This window comes from Typopeltis vanoorti, chromosome 6 (genome assembly GCF_054136105.1).
Source record: "Typopeltis vanoorti isolate ZY-2024b chromosome 6, IOZ_Tvanoo_1.0, whole genome shotgun sequence".
In the NCBI taxonomy this organism is placed as follows: domain Eukaryota; kingdom Metazoa; phylum Arthropoda; class Arachnida; order Uropygi; family Thelyphonidae; genus Typopeltis; species Typopeltis vanoorti.
The window spans coordinates 97,984,303-98,003,177 of NC_143554.1; the positions used below are offsets into that span (position 1 = coordinate 97,984,303).

The 18,875-nt window shown below is 34.7% G+C and overlaps 1 protein-coding gene across 1 annotated transcript in view; it reads right to left on the reverse strand.

Annotated features, from left to right (window-relative positions):
• The window catches only part of LOC150105739 (BBSome complex member BBS7-like), a 320,423-nt gene extending 301,831 nt beyond the window's left edge, over positions 1–18,592 (reverse strand). Inside the window, exons 1-2 of the mRNA XM_090395048.1 lie at positions 18,448–18,592; positions 12,490–12,553 (exon numbers count right to left, since the gene is read on the reverse strand). Of these exons, the coding sequence (XP_090251174.1) occupies positions 12,490–12,528 (39 nt within the window). The 5' untranslated portion in view covers positions 12,529–12,553; positions 18,448–18,592. The remainder of the gene's footprint in view (positions 1–12,489; positions 12,554–18,447) is intronic.
• Between the last annotated feature and the right edge of the window lie 283 nt (positions 18,593–18,875).

An 18,875-nucleotide genomic window follows, 5' to 3' on the forward strand; every position in this document is an offset into this window, starting at 1 on the left:
TCAAGATATATACTGGGAATCTGATGATGAAAAATTAACTAAATAATTTTTTTCTTTCTTTTTTCTGTCTTGTTGATATAGATTAGATTTAAGAAAATACTAATCACTGGAACAAATTCCCACCTGGGAAAAGAGCACCAGGTAATTTACATAAATTTAGAAGGAACTTAATATTTGCATGAAATCAATTCAGTATAAAGTGCTTCTTCTTAGCATTATTCTCAGTTGTATATATGATATTCAGAGAAATTCATTTTGATATACAGCATTTTATTATGGTTATGCTACATAAACTGTTTCTAAATTAAAAAGGGATTCAATTACAAATCAGATATCAGTTTATAATTTTTTTTATATATATTATCACACAAAAAATATGTTGCAAAACCTACAGCACATCAGTACTATGTGTAGACGGGAGTTGAGAGAGAGAGAAGGAACCTATCATCATCAAATTTCAGATATGCATCCTCAAAGATTGTTCATCAAGATACTATTAGTACTACATGAAAAGTTAACATTACTATCTTCCTCTCAACAGTTATTCCTCCAAATTAATCTGTTATTTGGAAAACTAATATTCTCAGTACTTATATTTTAGTCATAAGGTACTTCTTACTGCATCAATAAAGCTGGATCTTGGTCTTCCAATGAGTCTTTTTCCTGCCATCCTTGAATGAAACACTTGTTTAACCACGCTACCGGCCATGACGTCTATAGATGTCAAGTTTATAATGGATGCGAAGTGCATATTAAAATTATAATATCATTGATATTACATTGAAATATATGATGGATACGAAGCGTATGATGATGCGTATTATGATCCATAATGGTCAGTAAGGTGGTTAAGTAACCATACCCCCCCCCCCCCCTTTGAATAGCTCTGCTAAATTGCAGACATTCCTGTTCACAATGTGATCAGAGCTAATCAGGACACATTCCTGTCACAGATTGTATCCTTTTGTCCTGTTAGGAAAATAGACACCTACCTTTCTTTTCCTAAGAGTAAGCTTCCTACACTTAGCTTACTAGGTTTTTTTTTGCTCGTGTGGCCTTTCCTATTTTGATTGTTTGATAGATATGCTGCTGTCATTCATGAAGAATATAAATCTTATATCAAGCCATGAACTTGTGCAATATGTCCTAGTTGAACATACTGAACACATTATCTCTACTTAGCAGAAGAGTCTTTTCAAAGAAAATAAAACTCCTACACAAGAATAGATTCTATATAGAATTTCCTTATATGGAAAGTCGTAAAACTTCGTTGCGTCATCTTGACTTGAACATATCTGAGAGCCTTCAAGTTATTTTACCTAATGAATTATATTGTTTCATTATTTTAATAACTCTTAATGTTCTTTATTGTGTGTGTATGTGAGTGAGTGAGTGATTAGAAATTTTACTGACCATTATTGCCTTACTAAAGCTGTGGTAACACTTTTTTAAAATTCTTTTGTTACTTGTATTTTACTATGTTCCATTATTCGGTTGTACTGAAAATGCCTTTGATACTAAGGTAAAATTTTACATTGATGAAATATTTTAACCACATAAGCTATCCATCAATGATATATAAAATAATTTGGGGGGGGGGGGGGAATAATCACTTGTTTGCTATGATAGAAAACTTGGGAGGACAATAGTTGATAAAGGTGATGTAGATATCCAGGAGTATAATTTAAATAAACTGCACTTTGGAATGAAAATAGTACATACTTTGTATCATATTGATGGTACTAAATTACAGGAAATTGATGAAGCTAGAGATATTGGGGTGATGATGGACAGATATTTGAAATTCAGAGGACATATTGCAAGGGTTGGCAAAATAGCTCAGGGGATTACTTGGATGTTGAAGAGTACATTGACAAGTAAAGAAAGAGGTTATTATCCCTCTTTATAAGGCTCTGATTTGGCCACATCTATTATGCACAGATTTAGTCACCTGTGTCTCTTGGGGAGATCAGTAAGTGGTGGAGAACATTCAAACATGAGAGACCAAGCTGGTGACATATCTGTGGAATGTTCCCAGGAGGATAGATTGAAGGAGTGTGGGTTGCAGAGTTTAGCTGACAGGCAGAGGAGAGTGAATGTAATAGAAACTTATAAGTTACTAAAGGAATTCTATAAGATTGACACAAAAGAAATTTTACAATACATGAGAAGTAAGGGGAAAACAAGGGATCACACCTGGAAGTTGCCCTAAGAGTGTGGTTAGTAAGGGTATGCAGACTAAGTTCTTTACTTGGAGACCAGTGAATAAGTGGAATGGACTGCCAGAGGAGGTTGTGAGCGCCCCCAATAGTGAATACATTTAAGGAAATGTATGATAGGTATTGTGTGAATAATGGGTAGTGTGGGTCTCCCATGAAGAGTCTTTTGACTCCATGGAGATAACCATCTAAATAATAAAACTAATAATAAAACAATAAAATCACTGTAATTTTTGGCTATGTCTGCTTATGTTCCTATTCTTAATCAGATTATGCTTGCAAAGAACCTATGCTACTTGTTCTGTTTCTTTAAGGTAGGGTAAAATTCTTTTTACATCAAACTTCCTGGAAGATGATGACATCTATTGATAATTTTCTGGATGGCAGCTTGGTTACATCTATTAGCAGACAGGGTGATTTTTATTTAATTCTTCTTATTATTATTATTACTACTATGGGCTCCATGCAGTCCTTAGACTCATCGAGAGAGGCCCTAAACATCATACCAAGCACTATTCAACATTTGTCCCATATCTATCATACTTTGCTCTGAACTCATTCAAAATCATGGCACCCACGACAAACTCTCGCAACCTATTCCACCATTCACCACTCTTCAAGGAAAAAAAAAAAAAATCTAGTTCTAATGCCCTTGCTAACTACATACACTCTTGCTCATTTTCCAAGGATGACCCCTAGTTCTCCTACCACCAGATCTGTTCTCAAAAATTTCCTTTGTGTAAATACCCTTCTGTAATTTGTATGTTTCAATCATATCACCCCTTTTCTGTCTGTCAACCAATTTCTGTAACCCACAAATCTTCAACCTGTCCTCATAAGGTTCATTCCATAGACCTGTTACCATCTTGGTCACTTGCCTCTGGATCCTCTCCACCTCCTCATTGCCAAGAAAACCAGATAAGTGCACAGTAGTCAAGATGAAGTCTTATCACGGCATGATAAAGAGGTATAATAACCTGCTTGTTTCTGCTCATCAGAGTATTCTTCAGTAACCAAGAAATCTGATGAGCTGCTTTAGCCACTTTTGCAATGTGCCCTCTAAACTTTAACTCCCCCAAATCTCTAGCTTCATCAACTTCCTGGAGTAGAGTTCCATCAATGTGCCATACAGCTGTGATCTTTTCACCACAAAATGCTTAACCTTACACTTTGCCACATTAAACTGATATCTGTTCTCCTTTGCCCAGACTGCCATTCTATCCAAATCATCCTGCAAAATTTTAACATTGGTATTAACTATTGCTCTAACCAATATTGCATTATCGGTAAACAACTGAATAGTTCCTCTCAGATTCTTTCCTATATTATTAATGTACAAATTAAATAGTAGCAGCCCAAGAACAGAGCACTGTAGTATACCCCTAGTCACAGGCCTTCTGGACTCTACTACTCCTGAATAAAGTACTCTCTGATATCTCTCCATCAACCACCCTCTTATCCACTTTATATCCATCCCCATAAGCTGCAATTTATTTATTAGAATTCCATGTGGTATCCTTTCAAAAGCTTTTGTAAAGTCCAGCAGTATCACTTTAAACCCCATTGACTTTATCCAACTCAGCTGTCACTGTATTATAAAATGTAAGCAAGTTACTGAGGCACAACCTATCCTTTACAAAACCATGTAGCTCCCTCCCCCCATAAAGTATCCCATTTTTGTCTATCCATTCCTGTATTTTGCTCTTGACCAACTACTCCAGTACCTTGACAATGACTCCTGATGTGCTGATCAGTCGGTAATTTGCTACATCAGCCTTGGAGCTTCCTTTATGTAATGGAACTATTTTCCCCCTCTTTCCACCCCGCTTTGACTTAGATTAAGCAATGTGGTCATAGACACTGACAATTTCCTAGTGCCTTCTCATAAAACTCGAGCTAGTATACCATCTAATCTCATCAATGTATTCACATCAAGTAATTTTCTGTAATATCCTACGAATCTCCAATTCCTTTACCTCAATTTCCATATAAGCCTTTGCCTCTCTTATTACTGAAATATTACTTAAATGAAGTTTTAGATGTTATTATTGAAATGAACATCCCACAAAAAATTCATCTGTTGCATTATTAATATAAAGCTAAGCTTCTTCTCAAATACTAATTTATACAATATTTATAAATCTATAATCATGGTGACAATCATATAACTACATACTGGCATTCTGCAAAGAAGGAAAATGCATGGAATTTTACAAGAAAGTAATTTTCATATATTTTTTTCAACAATTTCATATGATACAATCATCTTTTCATAAAGCATTAAAACAGAATAGTTTTCAAGGTAAGCTTTTGAAAATAGAGAAAAAATAATTAATTTCCACATCTGTATTCTTTCAAGTAAAAAAGGATTAAGTACTTGTTATTTTACTAGAACAAATATTTATCTGAAAAAACAAAAGATTGCAAATATTTTCAATAATAAATAAATTTACTACTGTAACCTGATGTCACATTTTTGAAATGGACAAGTGAAATTCAATTTTATGTCTCTTGCAAACAAACAAAATAAATAATGTATAGCAAAATAGTTAAAATAAAAGCACTAAATTTTCTGATACAGGAAATTGCAAGCAAAACAATTTACTTTGAATCAAATGGTCTCAAAGTGAAGAGCTTATTTCCAAAGTGACTTATCTCCATCAAATACAAAATTTCAGAAAATGACACGACAACGAAATGTGTCACCTTGGAAATAAAGTCAACTTTTTCATTTCATTTTCAATGGAATTTACATCATTTTGGAAATTAAAAAAAATGGTGACAACATAAAGCAGTGTCTTAGCAACATGATAACATAGTCATCTCAAAAAATTAAAAATTAGAGATATGTCATTTTGAAAATAAGCTCTTCAATTCTTACAGTTTTGGAATAAAACGAAGGAATGATAGTGACCATGACAGAGACATAATGCAGAAATTGAATGTCTGTGAAAGAGAGGGACTCGAGTGATTCTGCAAAAGAAGAATCATCAATTAATATCACTGTCATCTTGTGAATAACATGAAACAACACTAGTGAGGTTTTGGATGCACTAACTGAAATGTGTGAGCAGTATTCCATGTTTGGGTGGATTTGGGATTTAGACAGTGTGTTAATAGTTGCATAAATGAAAAGCAGTAACTTATGCAGTAAAGTATACCAAGTTTTGTTGGCAGCTATAGAAGCTCTGGCTGCAATGTGTTTGTGCCAGGAAAGGCCAGAGATGTGGATCAGCCCAAGAAGAGAAATCTGATCATGTTTAGATATCTGGAGGTTACTTCAAACATAATCAAACGTTATCAAATATACTACTGAGGTTATCAAACGTTATCAAATATCTTTTGTGGGGAAATTATATAGTATTGCATTTTGGTTGCATTGCATCACAAGGTTATCCTCACTCCATTAAAGAGTAACAATGAAATCAGAATTTAAGGCATTATGGAAGCTTCTGATGATTGGGCACTACAAGGTTGTCAAATGAGAAGGAAGAGCAGAGTGCATTACATTTAACATTGCTATGGATAGGATTTGAATCAGTGGGAGCATGTCATTTATGTGCAAGAGGAAGTGGATCGGGGGAATGTACAGAGCCCTGAGGAAGTCAGCTTTGGTGGAGAAACCTGAGGAGAGAAAAAACATCCACCATGACACATAGTAGGCAACCAAATAGGAAACTGGTGATCCAGTTGCAAAAAAGGTAGACCATGTAGTTTGCTGAGCAGATCTGTGTACCAGATCCATTCAAAGACCTTAGAAATGTTGAGAGTGACCACAAGTTTTTCCAAACTTTTCCAGGTGGGTGGTAAATGCTAGAGAATCAGCTGAGGATCGAGAGTGGCAGAATTCATATGGCTGGTCATTAATTAGCTGGTGAACTTCCAGGTGATATAGAAGTTGACTGTTGATGACCTCCATAAGTCTTAAGATAGTAGGATGTAATAGGAGGTGATTTTCCTTGATTACCTATGCGAGAGTTGGAGGATAAGAATGATGACCACAGATTACTAAACATTTAATAGACATTTGCATTAAACACAGCATAATGTTTTAAATAATTGCTTCACATTTAATAAATTATTTAATAAATTATTTAATTATTTAATAAATTATTTAATTATTTAATAAATTATTTAATTATTTAATAAATTATTTAATTATTTAATAAATTCTATTTAGTTTTCTCTTTCATGTATGGAGAGAGAGAGAGAGAGAACAAGATAGAAGAACAGACCCAAAGACCAATGCAAGCACCAAAAGGCAAGACCACTTTGTATAATAGGTATATTTTCAGCATTTGACTCTTTCAAAGTCAGATTTAGATTTCTGATGGTTATTATTTTGCAGTTGTTGCATGTTTCACTGTAAGCTAGAATGAAGCTGAAGCTCCTATACAGGAAGACATTTGAAATATGCCGATTTTTTTTTTCTTGGACTGCCTTGAAACACATATGTGCTTAAAGGTCTTGGTTTAACAACAATGTTAAACCAAGTACATCAGTAAAGTATATGAAATACTTTGCTAGGTAGGAGATGAACTTCATCACTCCTATGTGAGACCACTGCCTCACTTACTGGAGGCCTGAAGTGGCTCAAAAAAAAGTTCCATATTTGGTCTCTCAAGCAAGGTTTCATGAACAGGTAAAAAATCAAAAAATAAAAATAAAACCAGCTAACACCTTTTATTCCTTTATAGAGAGTAAGTGAGGCTTCAAAACCTCTATCTAGCTTTTGAAGACTCACTGGACAGTTCAATCTCTACAGTAGCCAATCAGGGATAGCCGGCCAACTAATTATAAGTAGTAATTGATGAAGAGAGAGTGGTAAACAAATGCTGTCATCTCTTAGTACCTAACTGTAACAGAATATGTTATTGTGTGAAATAGTGTGGGTTCTATAGTCAATTTTTTTTAGTTTATGGGACTAAAACTTGAGTTTCTGGGGGGGGGGAACCCACTTGCCCCAGAGATTAGCTGACTCAGAAACCTTTCAAAGAAAGACTTAGAAAAATGTTCCTCCAGTTGGCAACTAGACTCGAAATGAATTTAAAAAAATACAAAAAATTATAAAAATTAACAAACAAAAAATCTTTAGCCCATTATTATTATTATTACTATTATTACCCAAAACCCCATGGAGTCAAAGACTCATCTAGGAAGTCCTTTTATCAAACATACAGCTCATCATACTGTGCTTTAAACACACTCAAATTCTCTGCAGACACCACACCCTCAGGCAAGGCATTCCAATCATTCACAACTCTGCATAAAAAAAAACCTGCTTCTCACTCCCCTACTCACACACCCTCCTTATAGAGCTTCCAGGGATGACCTCTGGTTCTCCCCTGATCTCCCACTATTTTCTGTAGAACCTCTCCAGCATTGATCCTATAACAACCCCTTAATAACTTGTGGGTCTCTATCATATTTCCCCTCCTCCTCCTCCTGTCCACCAGACTTTGCAAGTTGCATCTTCTCAATCTTTCCTCATACTCGACATTCCAAAGGTTAGAAACTACCTTACTCAGTCGCCTCTGAACCCTCTCCAACATCTCTTCATCCTTCTGAAAACCAGGTGACTAAATCTGGGCAAAATAGTCCATGTGTGGCCTAATAAAGCTTATACAAGAACTAGAATCTCCCTACTTCTACAAGTCAGTGTCCTCCACATCATTCCCAGAAGCCTTTGTGTTGTCTTCGTTGGCTATGCATCCCCTAAATTTCAGATCCTTATCCACTATCACTCCAAGATAGATCTCTTATTTCCTCCACCTCCAATAATATATCCTCACCAAGCATAAATTATGCATCCATTTTTTTTTTCCAAATTTTAAAACCATACATTTTGCAACATTGAATTCACATCCCCATTCCTGTGCCCAATCACTCAATTTATTCAAGTCTTCTGGTAAGGCCACAACATCTTCTCTACTCTTTCATGGTTCATCCCAACTTTGCATCATCTACAAACAACTGAATATCTCCATCCAAATCTTCACCAATATCATTAATATACAAGTTAAACAGCAATGGCCCTAAAACAGATTCTTGAGGCACACCACTAGTAACTTTCCTTTTCCTGGATATCACTCCCCCATACACAACTTGTTGATACCTATCAGATAGCCAGTCTCCAATCCAATGCACCCATCTAATATCCAACCTCATCTACTCCAGTTTGACTATCAACTTATAATGAGGTACTCTATCAAAAGCCTTTGCAAAATCTAAGTATATTACTGTGTATCCTTCTCCTCTGTCCATGGAAGCAGTCACCTTATTGTAATAAGTAAGTAGATTACTAGCTGTCCATCAAAGATAATACCATTGTTGTCAACCCAATTCTGGATCCTGGTTCTCACAAGCTTCTCCAACAACTTAACTACAACACCTGACACACAGATAGGCCTATAGTTTGATGCTTGAGTTCTATCACCTCCTTTATGAAGTGGCACAATCTTTCCCTCCTTCCACTCCTTAGGAACTTGACTGAGTGCAAGACTCGTATTAAAAAAAAAAATGTCAAGGCCGGCATCAACTCCCTGGCACATTGCTTCAGAATAAATGGTGATATATTATCAAGTCCCACAGCCTTATTTACATCTAGAAGGTTTATTTTTCACTTGGTTGTTAGACTATAATAAATTTAGTTTAATCTTTTATCCAAGTGTGAGCAAACAAAGTTTGCACCTGAAAATATCTTCAGGACTGAATATGGTGTTGTACTACTTTACTGGGGTAAGGTAGTACACCACCGGGAAACTCGTAGAAAAGGTGGACCAAGCTACCATCACTCCTATCCCAGTATCTCCCATAATGCAAAACACATCTCCTTGCAGATATGTATAATATTATGCATTAAGGGATTGGCCACTACACAGACTAGTTTCGACCTTTATTGAGGTCTCTTCAGTGGGAGCCAGGCCAAGTGGTGGAGATACCAGGCAGAAGCAATAGCGAGGTCATCCTTACCCGGCTCCCACTGAAGAGACCTCAATAAAGGTCGAAAATAGTCTGGGTAGTGGCCAATCCCTCAATGCATAACATTATACATATCCGCAAGGAGATGTGTTTTGCATTATGGGAGATACTGGGATAGGAGTGATGGCAGCTTGGTCCACCTTTTCTATGAGTTGCCCCAGTAAGGTAGTACAACACCTACCTTACCCCAGTAGGGTAGTACAACACCATATTCAGTCCTAAAGATATTTTCAGGTGCAAACTTTGTTTGCTCACACTTGGATAAAAGATTAAACTAAATTTATTATTTACATCTAGTTTGCTCAACTCCCCATACACCTCTTGTTCACTTACAGTCATTCTCTCTTCTTCATCATCAACTGTTCTCAATCTCTACATGAAGTCACATTCACAAGATTGAAAGACCTTTATGAACTGCCCATTAAGTATCTCCACCACCACCATACCTTCTGCAACAGCTGTCTTTATACCATTTTCTCCAATCAATGTCATCCTCCCATAATCATTCTTTCTTTTGTTGGCTACATATCAAAAGAACTCCTTAGGATTCTTTTTGGCTTCATTAACTAACTGCTGTTCATGCCTCTCTTTAGCTATCCCTCGCCAACCAAGTCATCCGCTTTGCCTGGTCTTTGTAGTCCTCATGGAATTGGTTATTTCCACTTCTCTTATGCTGCTTCCATAATGCCCTTTTTCTTTATATCGCATGCTTAATCTCTTTATCCATCCATTTCACACCTAATTATGATACTAATGTATTACATATAGGTTTACAACATTTCATAAGTGAGAATTACATAACACTTCCCTTCCAGCTTTGTCAATAGAACTGGAAAAGGGAAACCAATAGACATTAAAGTCATCACAAACAATGACTTCTTGAGTAACTAGACTGCAGAGAATCAAACTTGAGGAATAAAAATTGAAGAGAGTGGAGTGGAGTGGAGTGGTTTTCAGAATTTCAAGAGAGAGTGGTAAAATAGTGAATGTTACAAAATGGATTAAGGAAACCAAATTAAGCCAAAGAAGCTCAAAAAGAGAGAATTCTGAATTTGGCATCCTCTGAAGTGGAATAGTAAACTCCCGTGGTAGAAAAAACAGTCCTTCAAAAATAGTTGTTATGCATCTTGAATCATCACAAAGAGCCTTTTTCTGATTATAGGTAATTACTGACTTACAATACCTAAGCAGTAGTAGATTCAAAAAAATAAGTAACCACCAGAATGATCACAATATTCTGTTATGTGAAATATAAAAAATGCTGTAATAAGAAAGTCGTGGAAATGCATGGGAATAAAAAGAACCGTGAAATGCTGTTCCAGTTACCTTAATAGTGAGTTTAGGAAAATGCTTTTAGCACCCAGATTTTTAATAATTAATAATAATTGAAGTTCTTGAAGATCTGTATCAGTCAAAATACTCTGATGTTGCTTTTGGAATCTGTTAGTGCAAAATTTTAAACCACATTCTGAATGTGGTTTAAAATCTTCTCTTTCAGGAATGAGGAGAGGGAAGGGGAGCAGATTGCCAAAAGTCAATTACTTTTTGAAACAGCAAATGAAACAAGATATGTTAAACACTTCTGAGAACAGTCTTGTCACAGAAAACACTGTGACATTGGTTACCATCACGCGACTAGTGTTGTGCGATGGTAACCAATGGGAACTCATCATCATCAAATTCCTGCCATGTACCCTCAAGGGGTGTACAGGATATGACAGTACTACATGAAAAAATTACATCATTACTAACTTCCTATCTACAATTTTCCTCCAAATCAGTCTGTTACTTGTCAAGACTCCAACATTATCAGATCTTACATTTCTATCGTCTAAGGCACTTTGTACCGTATCAATCCACCTATATCTTGGTCTTCCTCTGGGTCGTTTTCCTGCCAACATGGCAGAGAACACTTGTTTTGCTAATCTTTCCTCTCCCATTCTATTTAAGTGACCATACCATCTGAGATTAGCTCTGCTAACGCATTCCTGGATGCTGACAATGTCAAGTTCTTTCCTAATATCCTCATTTTTAATATGATATTGCCATTGATGCCATCTGTTCACGCCCCTAATCTTTCTCAGGACTCTCATATCTGCGGTCTCTAGTCTTTGGTCAAGTGTTTTACTTCTGACCCAGCTCTCAGATCCATAAGTTAAAATTGGTTTGAACACAATCTTGTATACAGCTAATTTAGTGTTCCGACTAATTTCTTTCTTATTCCATATGAATTTATTCAATTGACTTCCCACGATCCCAGCTTTGCTGATTCTGTTGTCTATTTCTATATTTAGTTTACCATCTTCAGTAAAAATTGTGCCTAAGTAGCTGAAATGTTTTACTTGTTCCACAGGTTCTCCATCCAATGGGAACTTAAAAAGAAAAATTGCTGCATATACAGGTACACCACCGATTTTCTGGTACCTTGCTTCTAGAGCCTTGTCAGATTAGTCATTTTGCTGGAACAAAGGAGGTCAAGTAATAATAATTCATGAATACACCTGTGACTCAATAATTAAATCTCTCCAATGTCTCTAAAGCACCATGCACAGCTAGAAATGTAAATAAAATGAAATACATTACTGTACGGCCAAAGATGTGAGACCCTTCGACACTTCTGCACATGCCAGAAGGAGGAGGAGAATCCATTCCAATAATAGGGTAATCAATCCATCTTGAGGGATGAGTTGCTTATTATTACACGTCGAAAAATGAACTTTTCTTTAATGAACATTGTCATTTTTAAAGTGGTAACTATTTTGCTTGTATAACAGTTGGAAAATTTTACATATAAGGCACGCGATTTCGTGTGTGACCAATTCGTATATCCTTTATTTCTTTCTCCCCTTCAGCTTGAATTAACTATTCTTGGCAATCTGCCAGACCTAATTCTACGAAGTGTGGGCATACTATAGGTATTAATATAAATGAGAAGAGTACAAATGGATATATGGATTTGTGCTTATGCTTGACACTACCCCACCACTGTGAAATGGACCTCGAAGCCCTAGCTGCATCTAAAATAACAATATAAGCTAAGAATCACCCAGAATCAATCCCCAGGATCACCACCAAGTGCAGATGTAATAATTAAGTATATGTATGTGCCACACACAATGCCATCTCTGGCAACCTAATTTCAAATGCATTCTCATAATTTGTCTGGACTAAAGGAGGTGCTGTTGCCAGAAAATTGGTATATTGTACCTGTGTGCGTGCATGCATGTGTGTGTGTGTGTGAGAGAGAGAGAGATACGAGTAAAGCATTTTCAAAGCAGTTAATTCTTACCTGAATATAATCAACACGGTTTAAATTTAATTCCATCATTTTGATGTCAGTAACTGATTATTTTCTGAAATCAAAACAAAAGAGATGATCACATTAATAAAACATCATTGACTGAACAATAATGAGATATATATATATATAACCTAAATCTCATTCAAATAGGATTAAAATTTAAAATATAATTACACTATAAAAGTACTGATAATATTAAAAAAAGTAAGACTATAACACAAAGTATTTTCAAAAATACAACAAAATTCTTTCAGTATAACGAGATAGTATGGCTTTCAATTGTTTGTTAAATAAAAATTTCAGTTATAGAAGAACAACTTCTAGTTTTAATATCAAGCAAATAATCATATCAACGGTAGTATGGCAGAACCGGTCATGTACATACATTTTTGCATTCAAGAACAGTGTAGAATTTTTTTTTTGTTCCATTGATATTCTTCTATCCCCCCCTCCCCCAAGGCCTTCCTGGAAATAACCGAGTTTGAAGACCCTGAAGAGAGAGAGAGAGAGAGTGTGTGTAACAGAGAGATTAGTGCTCGACAATTTCAATAAAAGCATTCAGAGAACATTATGAAAATTACAAAGGGATTCACAAACAGAAATTCTGGCACTTCATCCTGTCACTAAAAAATGTGAATTTCAAATGAAGTAATGGACATTTTTTTTTGTGAGTTACATAAATTTTTTTAAGCTAAGAAAGAAAGAATTAGTTGCTTTGTTTAGCACAATACAAATTAGATCATAACTGGTGTTAAGGTAAATATTTGTGGAAATGGTATGGTGTTTGGAGAAGTCGGTAGACTGGGATCCAGATTAATAAACAGCAGCATTCTTTCTGATGGTTAGTACACGCAAATTTAGGGAAATCTTGCATTAGCAATCAATTTACATATTACAAGGTGACAAATGCATATAGAAAAAATATTTACATTTTCTAAAGCCCTCTAATGGATTACCACATGACAAGTTGATAATTAAACTAGAATAGATGGGATCAGAAAACAAATTAGTAACTTCGATAGGACTAATCTGGCTGAACTTGCTGATACAAGTTCAGCAAGTTGAGTCTAGCAGAGTACTATCCCAGAAAAGTTACCAGTTGTATGCCCCAGGAGTCTGTTTTGAAGCTGTTGTGTCATCCATCTTGCTAATTGATCCATTTATGTTGGTTAGTTGGATCTATTCTTATTTCTTTAAATTCCGTTTTTATTTTGTTAGATGCTGATTGATACTGATCCGAGTATAAAGAAATTTATATTATACTGTGCCACCCTATATTCAGATTAGTCTATATAATACAGAGGAATCAATCATTAACTAACTTTTGCAATCTCACTTTATGCAAGCCGAGGTTAATATTATCATTTAACTTAAATATACATGTTCTATATCCTTGTATTACATGTTTATTTTATTGAATTCAATTTGTTGTTAGCCCGCAAGGTTCGAATAAATTTTATGAGCGGTGCAATGAAGAAAAATCAGGCTAACAACAAATTGAATTCAATAAAATAAACATGTAATACAAGGATATAGAACATGTATATTTAAGCATAATTTTCGAAGAAAGATAATCTAATTGAACAATATTCAAAATATCTCTGAGACACTAGTAGCCACTCGGTTTGGTTTAAAGATTAAAGTTAAATTTACAGATCTTATTCTTCAACGCTTAAATACTATTATCACAACTTGTCTCTATTCAATGAGACAATTCAATTCTTCTATACATTATCTTAGTTCAAATACTCACAACAAACATAAAACATTAGGCATCAAACATTCAGCTGTCAATTCTATATTCTTCCGAATAATTGAAAATGGTTCACACAGTTCAATGTTCCAGGATTTTACAGTAATTATTCTTAAGGTAGAATTCTCTAATTCTCTCTTAGTCAACAAACACTTAATTTAATTATGAGGCAGTTATCATTTCAAGGGGGGAAACACTTTAAAGCTCCATACTTCGGCTATTTTTAGTAGAACACCACAGTTAATGTTAAGATATATCAGGCAGAGCTAACTCTTATTTCTTCACACTGAAATACAAAAAGGACTGCTCTTACAAGGTTACACCTTTTACACACTGGATTTACTATAGGCACACTCAAAACTGTAGTTAACTATTACTTTGAAGCAACACTATTCAAAAGAAATCTTCACTATAATAACTGAAATATTAAACATAGAGTTTCACAAGTCTTGATGCACTCGTTTTAGGTAATCTACTTATTCCTTATTTTCTTCTATGCATTAAATTCAGCTTTGCACTATTCTTCCTCAAAACAATTGGAATCCGTCATAATTTTAGAATTCTGTAGAAATATTCCGAATTGCCTATTAATTTCCCGGTCCTTTCTTAATCGATTTATGACATTTCCCAAATCCCCTTACTGCCACCCGTTACTTCATTCCTTGCTGTCCTGAACACTTCTCATCTCTTTACTTTCGTTTTCCAATTAAATACGTTCATTCTTCCCACCAAAATCCGGTTCTAGCCAGTTCAGTTTACATCTACTGGCTTCACTCCATATCACAGCTGTTCACGTTTTAAACACACGCTGACTAAAAACAACCTCTCTTTCTCCTTCAGCAGCCAATCAAATGCATTCAGAAGAATTACATAAAATCACTCTTACATACAGAAATAAAAAAGATATGTCACAATTCATATAATATAATATACATTTAAATTTACTTATACACAGTTTCTTATAATAAATTTTATAGAATAAACTAAATAAAATGAATGACATATTTATATAGTCTTTTCATTATTATTACATATTCTAAGATTAAATAATTAATAACAAACAAAACTCAACGCATATGAATAATATATTACAAGCAAGAGACTAACAACAAATATTATTTACAAGTCTTGCTAATGACATGGTGGATTATGTTAAATGTGAACGAAGTATTAAAACATACAAAATATCTTCAATCACAATTTAACAGAGTCAGTGCTATTTAATTTATGTGTTAATGATGCTGGAAGCAGTTTAAATGAGCATACGCAGTGTTTGCTGATTATACAAAGTGAGAAGAACTACGAGAATTAGAGATGTGTGGCTTTTATGGGTGTGACCAAGTAAGAGTGGAATTGCCAGTCCAAACATTGCACAGTGTTTTGAAATTTGGAAAGCAGGAATGGAATGCAGAGTGAGTATTCAACTGGTGAGGAATTCTTATAGGAAGTGTGGTAATGGCAGACAAGGATTTAAAATTTAGGGAACACTGCTGTAACTACAAGGACATCACAATGAATTGTGGCAATGACGCAGAAGACACTGACATGTAAAAATAAAAAAGTTACGGTTCCCTTGTATAGCATCTTGGTCAAGCTGCATATAGGTTTACTGCATGCTAATTTAGTTTTCAAAGTGATGAGATACTGGAAAAGGTCTAGAGATAGCTGACTAAGGTGGTTTTTAGTCTGTGAAATGGTGTGAAGAAAGACTGAGAAAACTTGCTGAGTCTTACAGAAAGGAGAAAGGAAAGACATAATTCGAGATATATAAGCTGTAAGCGGTTGTTACAGGATTAATGTGGAAAAGATTTTTTCACAAAATGAGGGGCACAGGTGAAAGGTCATTGCTGGAAGCTGTATGAGGAAGGGGTGAGGAACAAGTTTTTTGCACAGACATTGAATGATAAGTGTAGCTGCTTGAGAGTGTGGCAAGTGAAGAAGCAAGGTAACTATCACATATAGTTTGATGGGTTACATGTGATAGTGTACAACCTCCCATGATGAGTCTTTTGGATGGCCAGATAGCCTATTATGACTGCTTGGATGTTGTTTAGCATCAAAGCATCCATATTAACTAAATTTATTTAGCAAATTAGATTAATAAACTAATATTTTGCCTTGGTCACCATGGCATCTTCATAGGCACAAAGAAATATATTGTGCAAGTGTATGCGAGCACAATAGCAGGAAGGCAAATAGACTGATTGTAAAAGGATGGTTCCTACAGTCCTAACTGGCACTCTCTGTAGTTGCAGTGATGGATGCTTGCTAAAGGTCTCAAAAAGATAGTCTCCCAGATTTTTTGCAATATGATACTGGTGAATTTAGGTGTGGGGAACACTGTAGCAATGTTTCAGATTACAGAAATAGTTTCTCTGATTTAAATTGGTTCCAGTATAAGAGGGAGGTTTTTACACTGGATCCAGTGAACTGTATCTGTGGCACTGTCAGCCATGTAATTACTAATGTCCGTAAAAACCGCAAAGAGTTCCCTATTTCTCAGTATGCAGTAAAATTTGACCCTAATATTAAACAACCATTTCAACAATGGAAGTAATATTTTTTTTATATACATAATTTTTTTAACTTCTAAAGAATACACGAATAAGTGGTAGCATAAAAATTATACCTACAATAAATTCATAATTATAAAAAATTTGGATACACAAAGTCAAGAATAGTGTTAAAAGTTTATATATGAAAAATTTTATATATATATTACATAATCACTATTCTAGAATTCTTACAAAACATATTTCCTATGTTCCACTGTAGCTTATTTTGCCCTTTAAGTGCTAACTATTTGTCTCTGACTAGGGTATTTCTTGTTTAAGCTGTCTCTCCTTACTATTTACTTTGTAACCAATAGCTATAATGGAACATGTGCACTAGACATATTTAAATAACTTCACAGCTTACATATGTAACAAAATTATTATTATTATTATTATGGCCAACTCCAAGGAGTCCTTAGACTCATCGAGGGAGGCCCTAAACATCGTGTCCATCACAACTATTCGACATTCACACAGTATCTTTGCCTTGAACTCATTCACTGTCATAGCACCCACAACAGACTCTGGCAGCTTATTCCACTCATTCACCACTCTAAAAGTAAAAAATCCAGCTCTAACACCCTTACTATACAATTAATAAAAATATACAATTCTTTTCAAAAACTCCAATATATTTCATCCATCATGTGGATTGTCAGGGAGATAGATCATTAACTACATTCAAAAGATGAATCAAAATGATGAGTCAAATATCATGGGCATATTGTGTGTCTAAGTATATGATATTACACTATTAGCATTCAAAGGAACAATTGTAGTAAGTTGCATTAAAAAATATTTAAAATAATTATTAATTAAAAAAAAACTTTTGAACAATTAATAGTGATCACTTTCTAGAACTTGAATGTTAAGATACAGTCTGATCAGTTCAGGTTTGTAAGCTGTGAAGTTATTTAAATATTATTTTGTACACAATGAGAGGCACAAGGCAGTGCTTAACTATGCCATCTGATTACAGTCAAGTTTAGACAAAGTCATGAAATTATGCTCTTAAACTGTGTGGTCTGTGTTAAAAAAAAAATTGTTTTTGAAATCTGTGATTTATGAGATTTCTAAGATTTTATTAAATTAAAAATATTTGCAAAAACAGATTATCTAAAAAGATTATCATCCCAGACCATGGTTTCAGAAGACAAATGTTCTGGGTACTTTTAAAAATGTATTCAAAATATTTTAAAAATCAGAATTAAAGGTTTTTTTTTCTAATGACACTTCCAAAAAGTACGCCAATCTAATATGACTTAAAAAAAAAAAAAAAGAGAGAGAGAAAAGAAATGAAATGCATTTTCTTACATCATTGTGTGTATTTATTTATATAGAGAGAGAGAGCCTACGTTAGGTAGTCTATGACACAAGTAGTTTGTGAATCAGAAATGAATGGTTAATACTGCAGGGTTACAGAAGTACTTCATGCCCTCCGAGATATGATTTTAGTGAATTTGAGAGAGATGTGTTTACGAACAGTAAACTTCTAAACAAGAAATTGCTATTCGCAAACATAAGTGTAAAGAAAAAGGCTACATATGATTAATTTTCCCAAAATAAAAATGAAAACGAAGCCCATGAGTGCAATGTAAATGACATCGCTTTTCCTTTCACTTAGCACATTGGGCTTACCGGAAGTATCGCATGAAATCAGCAAAGGATAGCTTTTATCAAGACTGAGAAAGCTGAAAGAACATAACTTTAATGATATTACATTTACTGATATATGAATGAATGCATAAGTTTAACATAACCAAAATTCATACATTTCAAGCCACTAAAATGTGCAAGTGGCGCCATCAAGGTATTGTTTGGAAAAAGACCAAGCCTAAAACATGTTAATTGAGTGAACAAGGATAAATTATCCAATTTTTAAAAAGCCAAGACTCTTCACTTCAAATAGTATTAATATTAGTATCAGTATTACTTCCACGACTCCGTTGAGTCCGAAGAATTATCGCAGAAGGAAGAACATTCAGACCATAATAATTATCATACTTGGCCTTGAAAATAATTATCCTCAATAATTTTGTGCTGGAGCACTCGCTACCGCTCCGGCA